A 20,470-nucleotide genomic window follows, 5' to 3' on the forward strand; every position below is an offset into this window, starting at 1 on the left:
CGCATTAATCGCTTTCCACGTCATATCAACTTGTACACTCATACACATACATGGATGCCGTAGTGCACAGTAAGTATTCAACATTATATATACACGTTCTCGTCCAGGTAATGTTTCGCAACCTCTCTCGTGTCTGCATCCTACATAATGAATCATCGCATAAAAGTGTTGGATCCGTACGCAATTTAAAGTGACAATAGCCCTGAATCAATATCGCCTTAAAGTGTTGGATCCGTACGCAAGTGACAATAGCCTTGTATCAATATCGCCTAAAATGTATTGGATCCGGACGCAAGTGACAATAGCCCTGATTCATTATCGATCAAAGGAGTCGGACCCGCACGCAAGTAACAATAGCCTTTTAATCAATATGGCATAAAACGTGTTGGATCCCGGTACGCCAGTATGTAACAATCAATGAGCCTTGAATCAATATCGCCTAAAAGTGTTGGATCCGTACGCAATTTAAAGTGACAATAGCCCTGAATCAATATCGCCTTAAAGTGTTGGATCCGTACGCAAGTGACAATAGCCTTGAATCAATATCGCCTAAAATGTATTGGATCCGTACGCAAGTGACAATAGCCCTGATTCATTATCGCTCAAAGGAGTCGGACCCGCACGCAAGTAACAATAGCCTTTTAATCAATATGGCATAAAACGTGTTGGATCCCGGTACGCCAGTATGTAACAATCAATGAGCCTTGAATCAATATCGCCTAAAAGTGTTGGATCCGTACGCAAGTAACAATTAATAGCCTTGAATCAATATCGCCTAAAATGTGCTGGATCCGTACGCAAGTGACAATAGCCTTGAATCAATATCGCCTAAAATGTATTGGATCCGTACGCAAGTGACAATAGCCCTGATTCATTATCGCTCAAAGGAGTCGGACCCGCACGCAAGTAACAATAGCCTTTTAATCAATATGGCATAAAACGTGTTGGATCCCGGTACGCCAGTATGTAACAATCAATGAGCCTTGAATCAATATCGCCTAAAAGTGTTGGATCCGTACGCAAGTAACAATTAATAGCCTTGAATCAATATCGCCTAAAATGTGCTGGATCCGTACGCAAGTAACAATAGCCTTGAATCAATATCGCCTAAAATGTGTTGGATCCGTACGCAAGAAACAATAGCCTTGAATCAATATCGCATAAAACGTGTTGGATCCGTACGCAAGTAACAATAACCTTGAATCAATATCGCCTAAACGTGTTGGATCCGTACGCAAGTAACAATAGCCTTGAATCAATATCGCATAAAACGTGTTGGATCCGTACGCAAGTGACAATAGCCTTGAATCAATATCGCATAAAACGTGTTGGATCCGTACGCAAGTAACAATAACCTTGAATCAATATCGCCTTAAAGTGTTGGATCCGTACGCAAGTAACAATTAATAGCCTCGAATCGAAACGGCGCCTAAAAGTGTTTGATCCGTACGCAAGTGGCAATAACCTCGAATTGAGACCGCCTCGAAGTGTTGGATCCATACGCAAGTCAAAAGTCCTGAATAAATATCGCCTTTAAGTGTGGGATCCGTACGCAAGTGTAAATAGCCCTGAATCAATATCGCCTAAACGTGTTGGATCCGTACGCAAGTGACAATAGCCCTGAATCGATATCGCCTAAAATGTGTTGGATCCGTACGCAAGTGACAATAGCCTTGAATCAATATCGCCTAAAATGTGTTGGATCAGTACGCAAGTGACAATAACCTTGAATTAATATCGCCTTTAAGTGTTGGATCCGTACGCAAGTGACAATAGCCCTGAATCAATATCGCCTAAAATGTTTTGGATCCGTATGCAAGTGACAATAGCCCTGAATCGAAAACGCCTAAACGTGTGGGATCCGTACGCAAGTGGCAATAGCCCTGAATCATTAGCGCCTTAACGTGTGGGCTCCGTACGCAAGTGACAATAGCCCTGAATCGAAAACGCCTAAACGTGTGGGATCCGTACGCATTTAAGTGACAATAGCCCTGAATCGAAAACGCCTAAACGTGTTGGATCCGTACGCAAGCGACAATAGCCCTGAATCATTAGCGCCTTAACGTGGCGTTTTATCAATTTAACAAAACTAATCGATTTTGAAAAACAAATTGCAAACATGACATCTGTCTGCACTTCCCTTGAATTCTTGGTCTGTATTCATAAAACATCTTTAAGTCATTTCATTACTGAACTCGATTTCCTGAAATTAGTCAAATTAAAAGAAAAGTATAACAATAGCATAAAAGTATACATTTTAATCATGTCAATAAAAATAAAGAATTTCAGAAATTACCAAGTAATTCTGTCATTTGACCAGTGAGATACTAAAATTAGGGAAATGACTAAAGTTAGGAAATCATTTAAGATGTTTTAATTGTGATTACCGGCCCTGTTCCATTCAAGCATCGTTGTTTGTGCAACAACCTACTGGAGTGTTTCAACTTTTATATAGAGGTGTGTATTTGTTGACCTTGTGTAGTATAAATAATGTTTATGCTTCACACCTTTATTTGTTCCTCAACTTAAAGCTGCACTCTCACAAATTTACCATTTTTACAACTGTTTTTATTTTATGTATTGGAAAGAGCAATATTTTACATATATATCTGCAAACCAATGATATAAGATTGCTGACAAAAATATCAGATCGTAGATTTTCATATTTCCGTTCGATAATGACTTATGGTTACTAACGGTTAAAGAAAAATGCATAAAACATCATTTTTTGAACTTAAATATAAAAATGTGCGCTCTAATTTTTGTCAGCATTCTTGTATAACTTGTTCAATGGATTTTTGCAAAAAAAATGGCTCGTTCCAGGACACAATAAAAAAAAGTTGTCAAAACGTTCAATCTGTGAGAGTGCAGCTTTAAACCCTGTTCACATGTCCGTTCGTTCACCGAACGTGATAACAACTGATATGGTCCTGTCGAACTTCGACCGCCCATCCCTGGTCGGGTATGATATAATCAGTCAGCCACGGCCATCAGGAGGGTGAACAGAGTGGAAACATACAAACACTTTCGAAAAATTAAATCGTATTTAACAGAATTCTAATAAAGGATTTTGTGCGGGAAAAGTCACCAAGGTCTCATTGATTGTCTGAATACGAAGTTTATATCCGAAGATGTATACAGCAAAGACGGTTTTGTGCTTCTTCCTTGTGGCAACAATCACTGGAACCTATGGTATGTCACTGTGTCATTAGTATCTTTACGGTTGTCCTAATATACATATGGACATATTGTACCCAGAATTGGATAAGGCTTAAAACTGTTTGTTTCCACTAGCCCGATACGTTCATAAACTCATGTTAGCTATAGATAACACTTAACTTTGTAAACCAAGAGACATAACTCTTATTTAGTTACATATATATGTTTTTTTTTGTTATATTTGATTTGCATTGTAGCATGTATTATAGACTGGAGGCCTTTTATTGAATAAACTTTCGTTCGTTCACCGGCGATCAAACATTGTTTCATCCTAAAAGAGCGACCCCCCCCCCCCCCCCCCCCCCGTCCGACCCTTCACTTGTTTAGCCGTAATGTGGATTATATTTCGTAATATCCTACAAATTTGAACAGGTTAAAATTTGACCATATTATACTTGTGTTCTGCAATAATGATATGATAGGTCATTAGTAGTGCGTTTTGATCCGGGAGGGTGTATTCGACTCGAGTGGATATTTCAGATTCGGATTTCACGAGGCGCTATCACGTACTGTGAGGTCTTTGTTAAATTTCAAAATTAAAACAATTTTAATAGTGTCAATATCTAACAAGTAATTGCGTCGTGTATATGTAGTAAAATTAATAAGAATCAGAGCATGGTTATCACATGCCGGTATAACTCATGATGGAGATAAAGAAATATCAACATGATAAAAACAGATAATAATAGTGATATTTTCACTGATTACTAAGTAAAACTACATAAATGTCCTTAAAGTTCACACAGAACAATATGGTTTAGGCTCAGATAAAAATATAACGTTTTTAAAAGTAACGTTGCTACAAATTCTCCATTGTTTTACCTGTACCTAAATTGTTTTAATCATTATACTCAAATGAGTTAAATACGTTAATGTATTTAAAAACACTAATGCACCAACCTATAGTGTGCGCCTTTTATACCTTGATTAAAATTATTTTATCCTTCAATGTACGATACACGTGCAATAGCGAAACGCAACATTTTGCTTCTCCCCTGAACAAAATAACAATTTTTATTGTATAATTACATAATGAGAATATGCTCGGTGCAAATAAAACGACAGCAATGCTACTTTAAATGGTATGCGTGCGCCGAATGCACAACTTCCAGAATAAACGTTATCAACGGTTATACTAACCACATTCAAAGAATAAATGCTCGGCATAATGCCTTTCTATGGAAATATTTGAATAGGTACATGTGTACTTAAAATAACTTAATAAAAAATTATGTTTTGATGACCAAGATAATCCTTTTACCGGTGATCCTGAAAAAAAAAGTTTCAAACCTTTTAAACACGGTGCCAACTACTGAATAATCAAATCCAGGCACATATAGATCTACGTATATTTTCAGGATCACCGATAAAGGACGAAGCAAGCTCAAGTACCGTGATAACTGTAGTCCCGATCACCAACACCTCAAGTTCCGCGCTTACTGTAGTCCCGATCACCAACACCTCGAAAACACCGGTCACTGTCATCCCGATCATCAGCACCACGAACACCCCGATCACTGTAGTCCCCATCACCAGTACACTCCCGACGGTACAGACCTTCTCAACTACCCTCCCGAGCGTTCAAACGTTTTCAACATCTATGCCGACGGTTAACCCGTATCCTTCCCCCGCGCCTAGCCACGGTTTTGACGGGGCATCTTTTGGCGGAGGGTTCGCCCTTGGCGTTGGTGTCTGCATAATCATGCTTGTTGGTTTTATATGCTATTCTAGGAAACGATCTTCTGGATATAACACCATGTGATTGTTACAATGTTCAATTTTATGTTTTATTATATAGCTGTGATATTTTTTTCCGACTGGTATTTTATGTACGAATGATTGTATGATGATATATCAAGATTTGTTAACTACACTTAGAATTGGCCCTAAGTGTACCGACGATATTCTACGTTGGAAAAGTTTGCAAGTTTGCTTATTGTGTTGAATATGTGGGAACACTAATGAAACAAGTCAATATTATGACCGCCAATGAAAACACTAATTTCGAAAAGCCGAGATGCTCATCAACGAATTAGATTTGGGAATCTCCATCCCTTTACGGACATGGAACAACAATTTAAGAGATCTTCTACGATATTTCAGTCCAATAAACTTTTATAACTGAATTATTGTTTCACAGTTATGAATGATTGAGTTAAGTGCAACATATTAAATTATGTTATGTCGATGTGATAAATATGTTTTATTTATTGTTAAATTTAGTACCATTAAATGTGGAAGACGAGATTATTATTATTATTATTTGAACAAATATTTTTTTTTTGTTTTGATGAGTGTAACAAAGGTCAGTCAGAGCTGTTAAAACACGAGCCCTAACGGACATGTAGTGTAACAAAGGTCAGTCAGAGCTGTTAAAACACGAGCCCTAACGGACATGTAGTGTAACAAAGGTCAGTCAGAGCTGTTAAAACACGAGCCCTAACGGACATGTAGTGTAACAAAGGTCAGTCAGAGCTGTTAAAACACGAGCCCTACGGACATGTACTAGCAATAACAGCGTAACAATGAATTAATGTGGTATAGTAAAGTGGCATCATTTTGAAGGTTTTATCATTACAATCTAAAATATGCATATACTTTTAAAATCCACCAATGTTTTACAGACGGTTATGGCCTTTCGAAGTTTTTTCATATTTCTGTAAGTATACCGAAAATGAATATGAAATAACATATTTTGTGTTTAAGTTGGTTTGGATTTTTTCTTAATATATAGCATGATCATGTAGTGTTACGTTGTTTGAGGTATATGACTCTAACAATCGTCCCATATAACAGGGTGAGGCTCAGCACACAATCTTCGTGTGGGTCAAAATGTTTGTAATATTCTCAGTTTGATGAGTTCAGGGAAAGAATCTTTAATAAACTCTCGATAAACTTTTTTTGTTTTGTTTTGTAAATTCAAGTTTAAGTAAGTGATTTTGCTGAATTAATAGGACATTTAAAGGCCTAGTTTAAGACTTCTTCAGGTGAAACATTAAGGAATCTGTCCCACACATAAGCTAGTTCTCTGATAATTGAACAGTAACCGTGATTATTAAAGTGTTATGCCTGACGAATCCATATAACATTGGAATCTATTTCAATCGGACGTTTAATGACCATATCGGACTTTTTCAAGGTCACAAAAAATGTTTGTTGTAATATTGTAGGTATAAACTATTTTTCTGCACAAATGATATAGTCAGCAGGCATAATGTATTACCCTTTTGTGGGTCTTATACCTAAATATCTTCTCAACATGATCAACATGTAATTAGCATACATGTACTAATTCTCCTTAACCTGAAAAAATATGTCATCAAATTAACGAGTATGTACATGATTCATGTTTAGTTTTATATAATTGTTTACATAATAAGAAGATCTCCAAAAGATTATACTTTTCAAGAATTAACACAAAACTAATTGACGAACATCTGCAATTTCCGTGACAAATAACGTTTTTAAGACTAAAATAAGGTTCTTCAAATTAATAGTTAATCCCTACATTTTACAGAAGTAGTTCATCTAATGAGAATAATTTATATCAGAAAATATCCTTGCCTTCAACATACTTCTACTACTACTACTTCAACCACTACCACTACCGCAACCACTACAACCACTGCCACTATTGCCGCTGCTACCGCTACCGCAACCGCAACCACTACCGCCTCTACCACCGCTGCCGCTGCTGCAGCTGCCACTACTACTACTACTACTACTACTACCACTACCACTTCTACTACTACTGCTACTACTACTACTACTACCACTACCACTTCTACTACTACTACTACTACTACTACTACTACCACTACCACTACCACTACCACTACCACTACTACCACTTCTACCACTACTACCACTACTACCACTACCGCTACTGCCACTACTGCCACTACTGCCACTACTGCCACTACTACCACTACCACTACTACCACTACTACCACTACCACTACCACTACCACTACCACCACCACCACCTCCACTGCTACTACTACTACTACTACTACTACCACTACCACTACCACTACCACTACCACTACTACTACTACTACTACTACTACTACTACTACTACTACTACTACTACTACCGCTACCACTACTACTACTACCACTACCACTTCTACTATTACTACCACTACTACTACTACTACTACTACCACTACCACTACCACTACCACTACCACTACTACCACTACCACTACCACTACTACTACTACTACTACTACTACCACTACCACTACCACTACTACTACTACTACTACTACTACTACTACCACTACCACTACCACTACTACTACTACTACTACTACCACAACCACTACCACTACTACTACTACCACTACTACTACTACCACTACCACTTCTACTACTACTACTACTACCACTACTACTACTACTACTACTACTACTACTACTACTACTACTACTACTACCACTACCACTACCACTACTATTACTACTACTACTACCACTACCACTACTACTTTTGAAGCTACTAGTATATGATAACCGTAGAATTTCTCGATTCATTTATTTTATACGTGCATTCACACTTAAGCATAGCGAAATGTTTTGACTCCAGCAAGTAAAAATTGGACTTTAGTTCACCTTTTCTCAAGAATATTGACCAGGTTCATGATTCTAGGGGGTCAAATTACGTCTTTACACCGACCCGAACGAATTATACCTTCAATTTGTATGGTATTATTGTTTCTTATTTGTTTATCCCGAAAACATTTTATTTTATTTTTGCTTATTTTTCTGGTTTTTACCTTTATCTCATTTATTAATTATCCTCTATTGTTAACGAGAAGTATTTAAAGTTATCCAGTTTGGAATTAGGTACATAGTGAAAATAACTCGAAAAACACCATTTGATCCAACACAATTATGGTACAATATGTTCCTGGTGATGTTATTATTCAATACCATAAAATTATCTTTAAAAAAAAATAATTAAAAAATAAATTAATGGATAATATGGATATGCCTTTTTTATACGGTTAATACTTCAGAAAGTAATCAGATGGACTTATAAGACACTTCAAAGGGAACATGGTTATACTAATACTTAAAATTGGATTATAGATATGGGTTCAAATTATTATAATACGGGCCATATTTTGGTATAAATTTCAGTATCTGCCGTCATGACTATTTGTGTGTTTTAAGATACATATAATACATTTTTGTACAGCAGAGTTCGTGAGCGACCTGTTAAACATAAACCGCTAAATGGAATAACAATGTGGATTTAAAAAACAAAACGTTATAAAATTTTCAGCACTTTTTTTCGCGAAGGGTTTATGCATCCAAACTCTACGATAAAACTGCAGAATTGAGTTCATTAATTCTGTATTATTCCTTAAAAAACGTGTATTGAGCTGGGCATATAATTATATTAGTACTTCGGTGTGATTATATGATTATAAATTAACCATTTCTGCGTGTGTCTTTTTCAGCTATGACAGCATTACCAGCGACATCAACACCAACGACATCAACAGCAACACCAACGACATCAACGCAAAAGGTAGAGACAACACAAAGTAAGCATACAATTTACTTATACATGCACCCTCTTTGATTTAACACTGTGACATGTTTACTACGTCATCTGGTCGATAGATCATTCATTTTCGATCTTTGGGACAAAAACAAACACACAAAGGTTGTCGACCACTGTCAAAGATATGAACCAGTCTTGAGAAACGTTGTTATTTGACCTCGTTTGTAATTGTTGGTGGTTATGCATGACTGTGATGTCAAACATGCAAACATGTGAGTGTGAACTTGATACCTGACCCGCCCATGCGGGTCTTGTCTTTTGACATGGCCGCTTCTCATGTTTAGTATTTGTGCCAAATCATTTTAAAATCGCACAATACATTGCCAAGTAACGAACCCAAATACCTGGATTTTTAAACAATAACTCTGGAGTTTGACCTTGACCTTTGAGCTACATAAATGAGTCTTGCAAGCCCAAATACAAGGCTTTTGACCAATGACAGTGAGTGTAGCCTTAACCTTTGATACACGTAATTGAGTTTTGGCATGCCCTTTTTATATTTTTTAAGTTGTGCCAAAATACTTTAAAATCACCAAATGCACAGCCAAAATACATTATATTTGCCAATAATCCATTAAGTGTGGCCTTGACCTTTGACCTACAGGTATGGATCTTGAACGCAACACAATGCATGACCAATGTATTGCCATGACCAGTGATATCTTTAATAAAGAAATAGATGTGTTTTGTTTTAAAACTGAGCGTATGTTAAATGTTAACATGTATTTTAGGGATATGATGGGTAACGCTTTAATTAGATACACTCTCTCCCAAATATGATTTACCACAATTAATACATTTGTTTTAATATACAAAAAAGGATATAGAACAATGGTTCCTATTAAGGATACCGAATAATTTGAAAGGATACTGAGTAATTTGAAAGAAAGGTACAGATAGAGACACGGTATTTCTATCTTATGGGGCGATAGTAGATCGAACTTAATCTTTTAGCAATCACCAATCAATTAATATTTATACGTTTTAAGCTAGTAAAAATATGGTTATTATGTTCTATAAATGTATAATTTAGTAAGTTGATCTTGATTTTGAATACCAGTGTCACTTTAACATAAGACAAACTTGGTATATAGTCTTACTGGAGGCATGTTTCATGAAATAACTGGAGGCATGTTTATTTCATGAAAGAAATTCAATATCAGTCTTAATGAAAACTTAGCAAATTTTCATTCAGGTATGGCGGTTGTCAAAACCCAGGTAATATATGAACGCTTACAAATAATAGAAAATGAATGAGTACCTAGAATTGTATAAGACATTTCACTGTATTTACAGATTGAAAGAGTTAATAAATAGTAACGTTTTATTTTCCAGGCACAGTCGTTACAAATACAACAACTCCAACAACCTCGAAAACGACACCCCGTACATCTCCAAGCAAAACCTCAACTAACATTACCTTAAGCACGCCATCAGCCACAAGTAGTTCATCAATGATGCCAAAGACAACCGGAACTATGACCACCGGAAGTAAGAGTACCGGACCTACGCCTCCAAGCAGCTCCGGCACAACCACAAACGTGAGCAGCACGTCTGCGCCAACCACGCACGCTGCCACCACCACCATCAACATGCCCACCACCACCACCAAACCTAAGAGGAAGTTTGATGGTGGCGCATTTGCGGGAGGAATCGCGTTGGGCCTAGTTCTGGCGGGACTCAGTCTCATGGCATACAAGTGCTATGTGTCGAGGACAACCAGAGGCTATAGCAGAGCACAGTGATTAAATATACGAAATGAAGATAAATAAGTACATCATGTAGTACAACACGTCAAATGTTAATTCGACGGTATAGCTGAAACAGCTTCGTCTTGTTCTCTATAACCACTTTTAGCATTGATACATTTATGTACATGTTCGCCTTTCTTGTTTTACCATAAATTCCCATATACTTATTATGTGACCCCTTTAAGAGGCATTGAATAAAGTATGATTGTAAGTTAGCCTTTATTTTAACTGGACAAGCAGCAAAAAGTGACAAGACCTGGTTTACAATTGCATGTATATATAGTGTAATTCGAACAATTGGGCACACTGATCAATGTCTGGGTAAGTCCGAGCGTATTTATAATTCATTTTTGGTTTCTCACGAAAGACAAGTTCTTAAACTCAAAATTAAAAATAATAACTGATGGTTAATGCGCTGTTTATACAAACAAAGTTAAACTCGTTAAATTTTAAGAGTTTATTGAGAATAATGTAGTATCCATTGTAATCCCACGGTGCATAGTTAGTTACACATCATTCCTATGTCAAGTTATTCTTTGGAAACTATATTATATTTCTATTGCGGTAAAACAGTCATTCTACTCCACCAGTCCAACAACAGACTCTTGGTATAACTTCATAAAAGCTTAATTGGTTCATAAAAATTTACCCAAGTTGGGTAATGATTAACATAAGATAAGTTTGGTACTCTTTTGAGCTTAGTTTGGTCTGGAGCTGGCGGGTGACATGTATGTATGCATGTGCATATATAAGACTAAAAACAGGATTGAAAGTGTCCAAGACTGCCACCTGCTGTTACCTTTTTTATGCAAAAGAACACTTACAGGTTAACTTGTTATAGTTTGCGAATTCCAATTTATATTAAATAAGTAACAAAATAACTGGTTAATTAGATAAGATTCGCGCTACTAAATGCATTTTTGGCTTCTATCAGTAACTGGTTATCTAATTATGATTTGTATTGAAATTATTTATCATATATAAATTTAACTAAGAAGGTATTGACCTTAATATATTGTGGTAGGTAGATTTCTTCGTCCGCCGTCGACATTCGGTGGCTCTTGTCTATCCGCCTGGCAACATTCTAATAACCTTATTTTATCTTGCAATTAAACTTTATCTATACACCTGAATATAAACTATAGTTAAGTCGCTTATATATTGTGATGGCTCATGCAGGATGAAAATGCAGACCAATTTGTCAAACTTTACAAGTCACATATTCTGCCCAAATTTCATGGACCGTCTGAAATTTGGTTCAAGTTCGATGTCAAATAGTCTTAAACATTTCACGTTAACAAAATAATGCTTTTAAAAGTAAGTGAGCGATCAACGTAAAATTGCTAGTGAGTTTGACAAAGCAAGACCATTCAATCCGCAGTTAATACTGCGAACTGGCTGTTGATCGAGTTCAGACGAAACATTATCCTATACGGCTGTTGGTTGTTGGCTCGTACAAGCTGAAATATTGTTGGGGGGGGGGGGGGGGAGTAATTGTTGAATTATAGGTAGCGTAATTGGACGTATGACGCGCGCACGACTCTGGGCATCGTACTCGTGGCATTTTGTCTAGCATGCTTTGTTATCGTTAACACTCAATATACACACGTACCACATTTAAACAATTGTATGAATATCGTTACGAATACCTGAATAGTGTCCAATTGATATACAAACCACCAAGTTCGACAAGTTTGTTTATCGGTCACATAGGATGAGGACGAAGGTTACTGGTACCCACTAAATCAAATATTCATACTGGAGGCCGCATTACTTGAATTGTCTTCACGCAATCTCGGATCAGTTTTTGTAAGAGGTCAAGTTCGACTCCGGCCTTCGTGTAGGCTACCATTCTTGCAGATCTGATCGAGACCGACTAGCTATTAAGAAATAGTATGTCTAATATTCTACCTCGTGACCTACTATTTCACCAGACAAGTCAAATAATCGATCTAGACCTTAACTTCATACAGTTTTATCAAGTGAAGTGACCACATTCGAAATAGACGAAGATATTATTGATAAGCATTCTGAGCAAGCTTCATCATCATTAGGTAGAAAATATATTATTTTCTACACACTATAGCAATCTGTTGTATGGTCGTGTACCACAATCGAAATAAACGAAGATATTATTAATAGGCATTCTGAGCAAGCTTCATTATCATTAGGTAGAAAATAGGGATGCAAACGAATATTCGAATATTCGATCAAACGTTTGGTATTCGAATGTCAAAATCGGTATTCGAATATTCGATGTATTTTTTGTTGAATAATAATAATAATAAATATTTTGCCTACAACTATGTTGTTGTATTTAAGATTCGTTTGTCTTGTTTAAACAACGATTGGCCCATAATGCCAGAGGTGTGAACGTGATGACAATACACCAAACACGCGGCATGTATCATTTAGGGACATATCGTCGGGTACTATAAATAGTCCCCGTGTTTTTACAATAACTAGCTTAATGTAAAAACACGGGGAGTGACAGAAAACGACAAGTGACAGAAAAAAAATCCAATTATTTTAGGTAAATTGCTTCTACCAATTAAGAAAATCTAAAATAGACTAGTTCCCAAGTTGGTTTAGTTTTTCCGTAGTTTATATATTATAGGTCAATCCCAGAACGAGGCTGCTCGTCCTACGTAGACTCTCCATTGGCACATAACGCCATTTGACCAAAAATCCATCTAGGTTCACGTTGTTTACAAATATGAAGGCAGAGGAATATTAATAAAAAGTTTTTGTTAATTTTTCTCTATTGATAAAGTATGACTTTTTGTCTTTCTGAAATGAAGAATTTCAGAGGCTCATTTGGTGTTATTCAGGGCCGCCACGCGTAGTTATTACGACAAAGAAAAGCTAAAATGCCCCGGCTATTACTTTAGAGAATATTATAAAAGTTTACTACAACTTTTAAAAGATGTATTTTTGGTAATCGAATATTCGAATATTCGTTCGAAAGAATTACCGAATATTCGAATATCAATTTTGCCATTCGTTTGCATCCCTAGTAGAGAATATTTCTCTTATTATTTTCTACAAACTGTAGCAATCTGTTGTTTGGTCATGTACAATTTAACTTCCAAGAATTTGTTCTCATTTTCTGACCAAGTTCCATCCTTATCATGAAGTATTATGTTGATACATACAGGACCCATAATTTAACTTTGGCTACATTTCAAACATACTTAAATGTGACGACAAGCTAGCTTCTATAACTTGATCAATAGTTAATGAATATTTAACTTAAGCTATTGATCCAACAACCTAGATTTCACCGGTTATGATTAAAAGGAAAAATTTGTGACCACTAAACATATGACCAAAGCTTTTCAAGCAGTGCAAATAATCCAGACTGGACACGGTTTTGACACATTGTGACAAGGTTTCATGAATATTGTCCAATATTTGTAAACGTCAAGTGTCTACAAGCCAATTGGTGTAATTGTCTACCGCAACATTCCCTAGGAGCACGAAGGATCCTAAAAACAATTATTCCACCCGATTTTCATAACAGCTGTATTATACGAGGTTTGTGTGTGCGAGATCTTGCCAACTCAGCACTGGTTTTAATTGCACCATTGTTACAAAAATGTATGCAAAATGTCAAAATGGTCGCTTGTGCTAGTCTGTGGAACAATTTTTAGTAACAATAGCCACCAAGTCTGAAGTGCTTACTAGAGCTTCGGAATAGCTTAACATTATTTAAAAATGCAAAATAATTAAGTTGATAACATGAGGAAAAACAAGAGGCCTAAAAGGGCTCTACTGGCTGGCTTTGTGTGATCAACATCACGGTTTTCGAAAAGAACCAAGCTCTTGTGGATATCTGAATATTGTACAAGTTTCATCGAGATACAATCAAAACTGAAGACTATCATATTCGCAAGCATTTTTTACACAATAGCATTTTTTTTTATACCAAGGCCAATAATCTAGGCATGCATGGGCAGATCTAGCTGGTTTTCGAAAGGAACCGAGCTCTAATGGAATTCCAAATACTGTACAAGTTCCATCGAGATACAATCAAAACTGAACACTGTATCGTGTTAACAAGCAATTGTTTACACAAAAGCATTTTATTATACTGCCAAGGCCCATAATCTGTTATGGAATGCGTCTTTTTTGGTAGCACCTTTTCTGCCCTCCTGTGACCAGCATATGCACCCTCCCGCCTTCATATAATTGCTCAAGATAATAGTTTTGTTTTGATTTAAACATTATCATACCAATTTGCCGTATTTGGCAGTTGAAACATAATAGGCTTATATTAATCAATAAAGCACAATCCTGACACTTCAAATTCTTAACTGCCTGACGTATTGTTCTTTTTTATCAGCACCATCCTTTTTTGCAGTAACCTGCCCTTTCTGAAACTTGGCCAAAACCCTAATAAGAAAATAACAATAACACACTGTGGTCAGCTTTATTTTGTACAAGTCAATAATTTATCTGTAACCGTAGCTCTCGATGATTTTCTGGTACTTGGCGATTTTGGGAGCAACATTTACTCGAGCCTTCACACGCAGATTCTGAAAATATATACATATGTCATAAGTAACATGGCTAATTACAAAATGGCTCCAAAACCTTGGTTTTGTATGCAGTCGGTCTAGGTCTTACGAAAGTGGTTGGTAACCAATTTCAAAAAAAAGTTTTAAAACTTCAACAATAAAAGTTCTTAAAATTAAATTGTATGCGAGGGTTCATCTCCAGTGGTGAACCATAAAGATTCTATTGCCCTTTTCATCCCATTTCCCTATGAGCCATTTGGCATTCATCCCTAAAACGTTATTCCTCATGCTCAGTTAAGCTTCAAACTTCAATTACATGGTGTGTTCATCATCACTGACATCAAGAATGTGACAATTACTGTAAGATTGAAATCTAAATCATTCACTGTGAAGTCAAATTAAATTAACATTACTTTTGTCATCAGAATGATGGTAGTGCATGTTTCTAATGGTTTCATTAACATCTCGAACACGGTGGAAAAATCATCATTGACAAACCTGACTTGCTAAATGTTATATAGCCAAAAATATGAATTCGTAAGAACTGAAATACTGACATGAATTTCTACATTTCTACCGTCATCAGATGGTAGTGCATGTTTCGAATAGTTTCATTATTCTCTCAAACATGGTGGAAAAATCATCATTGACAAACCTGACTTGCTAAATGTTTTAAAGCCAAGATATAGCCAAAATTATGAATTCGCAAGAGCTGAAATATTGACATGAATTTCTACTGTCATCAGATGGTAGTGCATGTTTCGAATAGTTTCATTATTCTCTCAAACATGGTGGAAAAATCATCATTGACAAACCTGACTTGCTAAATGTTATAAAGCCAAGATATAGCCAAAAATATGAATCCGTAAGAGCTGAAATATTGACATGAATTTCTACTGTCATCAGATGGTAGTGCATGTTTCGAATAGTTTCATTATTCTCTCAAACATGGTGGAAAAATCATCATTGACAAACCTGACTTGCTAAATGTTATAAAGCCAAGATATAGCCAAAAATATGAATCTGTAAGAGCTGAAATACCGACATGAATTTCTACTGTCATCAGATGGTAGTGCATGTTTCGAATAGTTTCATTATTCTCTCAAACACGGTGGAAAAATCATCATTGACAAACCTGACTTGCTAAATGTTATATAGCCAAAAATATGAATTCGCAAGAGCCGAAATACCGACATGAATTTTTACAGTCATCAGATGGTAGTGCATGTTTCGAATAGTTTCATTATTCTCTCAAACACGGTGGAAAAATCATCATTGACAAAACTGACTTGCTAAATGTTATAAAGCCAAGATATAGCCAAAAATATGAATCCGTAAGAGCTGAAATATTGACATGAATTTCTACTGTCATCAGATGGTAGTGCATGTTTCGAATAGTTTCATTATTCTCTCAAACATGGTGGAAAAATCATCATTGACAAATCTGACTTGCTAAATGTTATAAAGCTAAGATAAAGCCAAAAATATAAATTCTTGTAAGCTGAAATATTGACCTTAATTCCTTCTGTCATCAGATGGTAGTGCATGTTTCTAATGGTTTCATTAACATCTCAAACATGGTGGAAAAATCATCATTCACAGAATTTGCATGATTATATACTTATTGTTAAAAAAAATATTGCGAAAATAGAATTTAGGAGCTGAAATATTGACTTGAATTCCTTCTGTCATCAGATGGTAGTGCATGTTTCGAAATAGTTTCATTAACATCTCAAACATGGTGGAAAAATCATCATTGACAGAATTTGCATCATTAGACACTAAATGTTATAAAAATATAGTGAAAATATTGATTTCTAGGAGCTGAAATATTGACCTAAATTTCTACTGTCATCAGATGGTAGTGCATGTTTCGAAATTGTTTCATTAACATCTCAAACATGGTGGAAAAATCATCATTGACAGTTTGGATAATCGAACACAATTTATTATATATAATCAAATTGAAATGCCCAACCACAATTGATCATCAAATGAAAAATATTTAAAGTATTTCATTAATTAAAAAAAAATGTCCTGAGAATAACATTCTTTTATATTAACCACACATCGAAATAATCAGAAAATTGACATACTTGTCAACAATCTTCAAATGCTCTGGACAGTTTCAAGATTTATTCTTGAATACATGGATTTGCAAATTAAAGATGAAAGCCAAATTATTATCAGCGATCAATTCACTCGAAATTCATAAACTTTAATCCTGTGTTCTATACCTCTGTGACTTTTTTCTGTTCGTAGAATTTCTTGGACTTGACCTTCCTTTTCGCCTCCAGAGTGCCAATAACACCCTGGTACTTCCAGCCAACTTCATGGGCAAGTCTGTTCAGGTCACAGAACTGCAAAGTAAACCATGACTTTCTTACTAATACTCGCACAAGCGAACCTCATGTACAGGTAGCACAAACTCTACCAAAACACAGTTAAATACATTATACAATTATTAAAATCAGCCATGTACAGGAGATGTTTTCTTTTAGAATCTGATTCTGAACTTCAAAAATCTTGGAAGGACATTGGACACCATCTACGTTTTTCAAAGTTCATGTTCATGTTATTCATGCCATGGCTACGCATTTTTCAATTTTTGTTAATGTCAAATTCTCCAGTCATACAATCACTATTTAATTAGGTTACATTTGACCGATCAATAATACAGAGAGTGCTCATCATACCCTCCTGTTTTGCTTCAGCCGGAGGACTTTCAGGGCAGCAGGAACGACCTTTCTCTTCTGTTTGTCGTACGGTGGGGGGACTCCCTCAAACAACTTCAGACGACCCAAAGCTTCCTTACCACGAGTAGTGGTGTGGGGGATCATACCTGAAAATACATTTACACAGCCTTCAATAATAACAAATTCATCATTGTTTATAAACTTACTTATGATCATTTATAGTTTGAAGCTACCTGTCAACAATTCTCAATCTACGCTACCAGAACAAAATTGACATTCAACTGATTAAAGGCAAAAAAAAAGCAAAATATATCAACATCATGATATTTTGTTATGAAAAGGAGCTACAAATGTATACAAACCTCTGATTGCCTTGAAGAAGATCCTGCTGGGTGCCCGGAAATGGAAGGGTCCCCTCGATGGCTGCACATTGCAACGGTATTTAAGGTACTTCAGGTACTTCACTTAAATTCAAACAAAAGCAATATATATATATTTACATATATATTCTAGATGGAAGAGTGTTTCTCCTGAAATTCCATCTGTAGTTTGGTTGAAAAAAAAAAAGCAGTAATGGTTTAATTGAAAAACTGTTCATTGACATTATTGTAAGTGCAATACTGTCAAGCTGCCTATGATAAGCTTTTGACATAATTTTATATCCACCAGTTTTATGACATTTAATGATATAAGTAGGACCAGAAACAATAGCTACAATGTGGACAATGGACGATAAGATATTAAAATGTATAACTCGAAAAGATAATAATCTTTGATTAAAGTGAGGTTCTTTCTTTAATCAATTCTAAAGAAAAATTATTAAAGTAAAACACATTTCGTTCTACAACGATCATCTTAAGTAACATATTTTAATGTATCAATATATGGAAAAATGTTTTGTAGGTGCTGAATATCGCCCTAATTCCATATGACAAAAAAATAACAAGATGTTTGCCTTTGAAACCTTATCAGTCTTACTTTTTCAGTTTCTTTACCAACACATTTTTTCAGCATCAAAAAGATATTGATGGAATAATGATCTTAAATGGGTTAAACCTACACTTATTTCTGTAAAAGTTGCCGGAAATGTTGATTCCTTCGCATCTGACAATCACCACACGCTGACCTGTAACATCACACATCACTATTATATAAATTATTACCTTTCACTTAAATTTTGAATACCATTCTTATTTTAGATTAGCAGCTTCATTTGTTTTGCCAATATATACCACTTCCAGGTAGTTCAGGGGTTCTGACAATTGTTGATCCTGAAATGGTCGACTATCCATGCCGAAAGCAGGTTAAGGGGGTGCATACTATTTTTAAATTGTTTTCAAAGTCTTTTACATCTTTGAACCAGAACTTTAGAACCCCTGATATATATGAACATTAGCATGTACACTGCAAGTATCATGTTGCTTTATTTTAATTAATAACTTTATTTAATATAACAAAATGGGTGTACTTTGTGGTAAACAGGCATGAACAATATTACATGCAATTATAAGTTGTTATAAGGAAGGACATTGTGGTATTAAATTTTGTCACCTTGGAGGATAGTTTTAGCAACTATAGCTGCCAATCTTCCCATCAAATGCCCACGGGCATCGATCACTATGGGCTGAAATTAAAACAAGCAAATCTAAATACTACAGCTTTCAAGTAGTATCATATTCAGAAATGACAATCCTTTGGCCCCATTCCCTAATAGGACATTCAAAATAATTGTCAAAATTTATGTGCTTGGATCAATTACAGAAAGGGAAGATCATAAGCATTTTATAACCTGTTCTCCTTTTAGATTGGGAGAGGTACCCTATTACTAAATAATCCTATACCACTTTAAATTATGTTCATTTTGTTTAAAATTTTGATAATTAGATAAATCATGTAAGCCATTTTCAGACAGTTGAAATGACCATTGGCGAGATTTGTTTCCAGTTAATTTAGACATCCATCAAACTGTATGAAAATAAGTAGGAATAAAATTGATATTAACATAACTTTTAACGAAATACATATTCTTTATTTTCTTGCCATTTATTTCAAACCAGGTTATGGAGAAACAAAATTAAGCACTATAACCTGGCGTATAAAAACGATGCCGTAATTAAGTTTTCCTCTAAATCTTCGCTTATTTCATATATACATCATGACGCTATCATAGCAATGAAAAAGACAAATGAATAAAAGAAAGCTAATAATTAAAGGTGTGTCAATAAATGATAAATATCGAGCAAGCTCGTTTAGTACCTTCACCGAAAAACCCATGTTGGTAAAAAGAGGAAGTTAAGCGGGGTTTACACGTGTTGGTGCAGGGCTTTTGGTAGAACTTGTTACATTTAAAACGTCACCCTAACAAGTACCAAGCAGCGACTATTTCCCCTTTTCAATCGCGGTCACTAGTCGAGTTTTTTTTTACAAGATGCTTTCTTGATTTGTTAAGATGTCTAATAAAATGTCTGGAATTTTATTTTGAACAGCTTTTACTGTTAGTAACATACAGACTTAGCTGAAAGTGTAAAAATACATTTGTTTTCTTTGGCTAAAAATTACTGTATATACTATTTAAATACGAATTGGAGCAACATTTTAGTTATTTTGACTGTAGTGATTCTTACGTTTTATTAAAATGAAGTTATAAAATATTTTTCAGAGTATCCGTTTAAATATTTGAATAGTTCCGAAAATTAATGTTATATG

General features: G+C 35.5%; 2 protein-coding genes and 6 non-coding genes across 9 annotated transcripts; 1 reads left to right on the top strand and 7 right to left on the bottom strand.

Annotated features, from left to right (window-relative positions):
* The first annotated feature begins 2,984 nt into the window (after positions 1-2,984).
* On the top strand, positions 2,985-10,759 carry LOC128238999 (integumentary mucin C.1-like). Of its 2 annotated transcripts, XM_052955397.1 has the most exons (3): positions 2,985-3,192; positions 8,691-8,777; positions 10,133-10,759. In XM_052955397.1, exons 1-3 carry the CDS (start codon positions 3,132-3,134, stop codon positions 10,540-10,542), a joined length of 558 nt encoding a protein of 185 aa, XP_052811357.1. In that variant the 5' UTR covers positions 2,985-3,131; the 3' UTR covers positions 10,543-10,759. The 2 variants fall into 2 exon arrangements, with proteins under 2 accessions (XP_052811357.1, XP_052811358.1); XM_052955398.1 differs by lacking the exons at positions 8,691-8,777; positions 10,133-10,759 and adding an exon at positions 4,578-5,464.
* A 4,207-nt stretch (positions 10,760-14,966) lies between these two features.
* LOC128236412 (60S ribosomal protein L13a-like) lies at positions 14,967-20,101 on the bottom strand. The gene is made up of 7 exons (XM_052951261.1): positions 20,021-20,101; positions 19,316-19,388; positions 18,825-18,890; positions 18,127-18,228; positions 17,765-17,910; positions 17,306-17,428; positions 14,967-15,086 (listed from the first exon to the last, which is right to left on the bottom strand). Exons 1-7 carry the CDS (start codon positions 20,036-20,038, stop codon positions 15,003-15,005), a joined length of 612 nt encoding a protein of 203 aa, XP_052807221.1. The 5' UTR covers positions 20,039-20,101; the 3' UTR covers positions 14,967-15,002.
* Positions 15,805-15,881, bottom strand: LOC128239488 (small nucleolar RNA Z195/SNORD33/SNORD32 family). Its single transcript, XR_008261895.1, has one exon. It is a non-coding gene; the product is annotated as a small nucleolar RNA Z195/SNORD33/SNORD32 family (small nucleolar RNA).
* On the bottom strand, positions 15,965-16,041 carry LOC128239489 (small nucleolar RNA Z195/SNORD33/SNORD32 family). The gene has a single exon (XR_008261896.1). It is a non-coding gene; the product is annotated as a small nucleolar RNA Z195/SNORD33/SNORD32 family (small nucleolar RNA).
* Positions 16,125-16,201, bottom strand: LOC128239491 (small nucleolar RNA Z195/SNORD33/SNORD32 family). The gene has a single exon (XR_008261898.1). It is a non-coding gene; the product is annotated as a small nucleolar RNA Z195/SNORD33/SNORD32 family (small nucleolar RNA).
* Positions 16,434-16,510, bottom strand: LOC128239490 (small nucleolar RNA Z195/SNORD33/SNORD32 family). The gene has a single exon (XR_008261897.1). It is a non-coding gene; the product is annotated as a small nucleolar RNA Z195/SNORD33/SNORD32 family (small nucleolar RNA).
* On the bottom strand, positions 16,754-16,831 carry LOC128239497 (small nucleolar RNA Z195/SNORD33/SNORD32 family). Its single transcript, XR_008261904.1, has one exon. It is a non-coding gene; the product is annotated as a small nucleolar RNA Z195/SNORD33/SNORD32 family (small nucleolar RNA).
* On the bottom strand, positions 16,917-16,994 carry LOC128239498 (small nucleolar RNA Z195/SNORD33/SNORD32 family). Its single transcript, XR_008261905.1, has one exon. It is a non-coding gene; the product is annotated as a small nucleolar RNA Z195/SNORD33/SNORD32 family (small nucleolar RNA).
* Positions 20,102-20,470: the final 369 nt, after the last annotated feature.

The sequence above is a fragment of the Mya arenaria genome, chromosome 6 (assembly GCF_026914265.1).
Source record: "Mya arenaria isolate MELC-2E11 chromosome 6, ASM2691426v1".
In the NCBI taxonomy this organism is placed as follows: Eukaryota; Metazoa; Mollusca; class Bivalvia; order Myida; family Myidae; genus Mya; species Mya arenaria.

Excerpts from the sequence above, each read along its gene's own strand:
- LOC128238999 (XM_052955397.1), top strand. The coding sequence starts at position 3,132 with ATGTATACAGCAAAGACGGTTTTGTGCTTCTTCCTTGTGGCAACAATC. Across the intron at positions 3,193-8,690 it reads AACAATCACTGGAACCTATG|CTATGACAGCATTACCAGCG; the intron begins GTATGTCACTGT and ends TGTCTTTTTCAG. Across the intron at positions 8,778-10,132 it reads AAAGGTAGAGACAACACAAA|GCACAGTCGTTACAAATACA; the intron begins GTAAGCATACAA and ends TTTATTTTCCAG.
- LOC128236412 (XM_052951261.1), bottom strand. Across the intron at positions 17,911-18,126 it reads CTTCTTCAAGGCAATCAGAG|GTATGATCCCCCACACCACT; the intron begins GTTTGTATACAT and ends ATGTATTTTCAG. Across the intron at positions 15,087-17,305 it reads AACAGAAAAAAGTCACAGAG|AATCTGCGTGTGAAGGCTCG; the intron begins GTATAGAACACA and ends ATATATTTTCAG.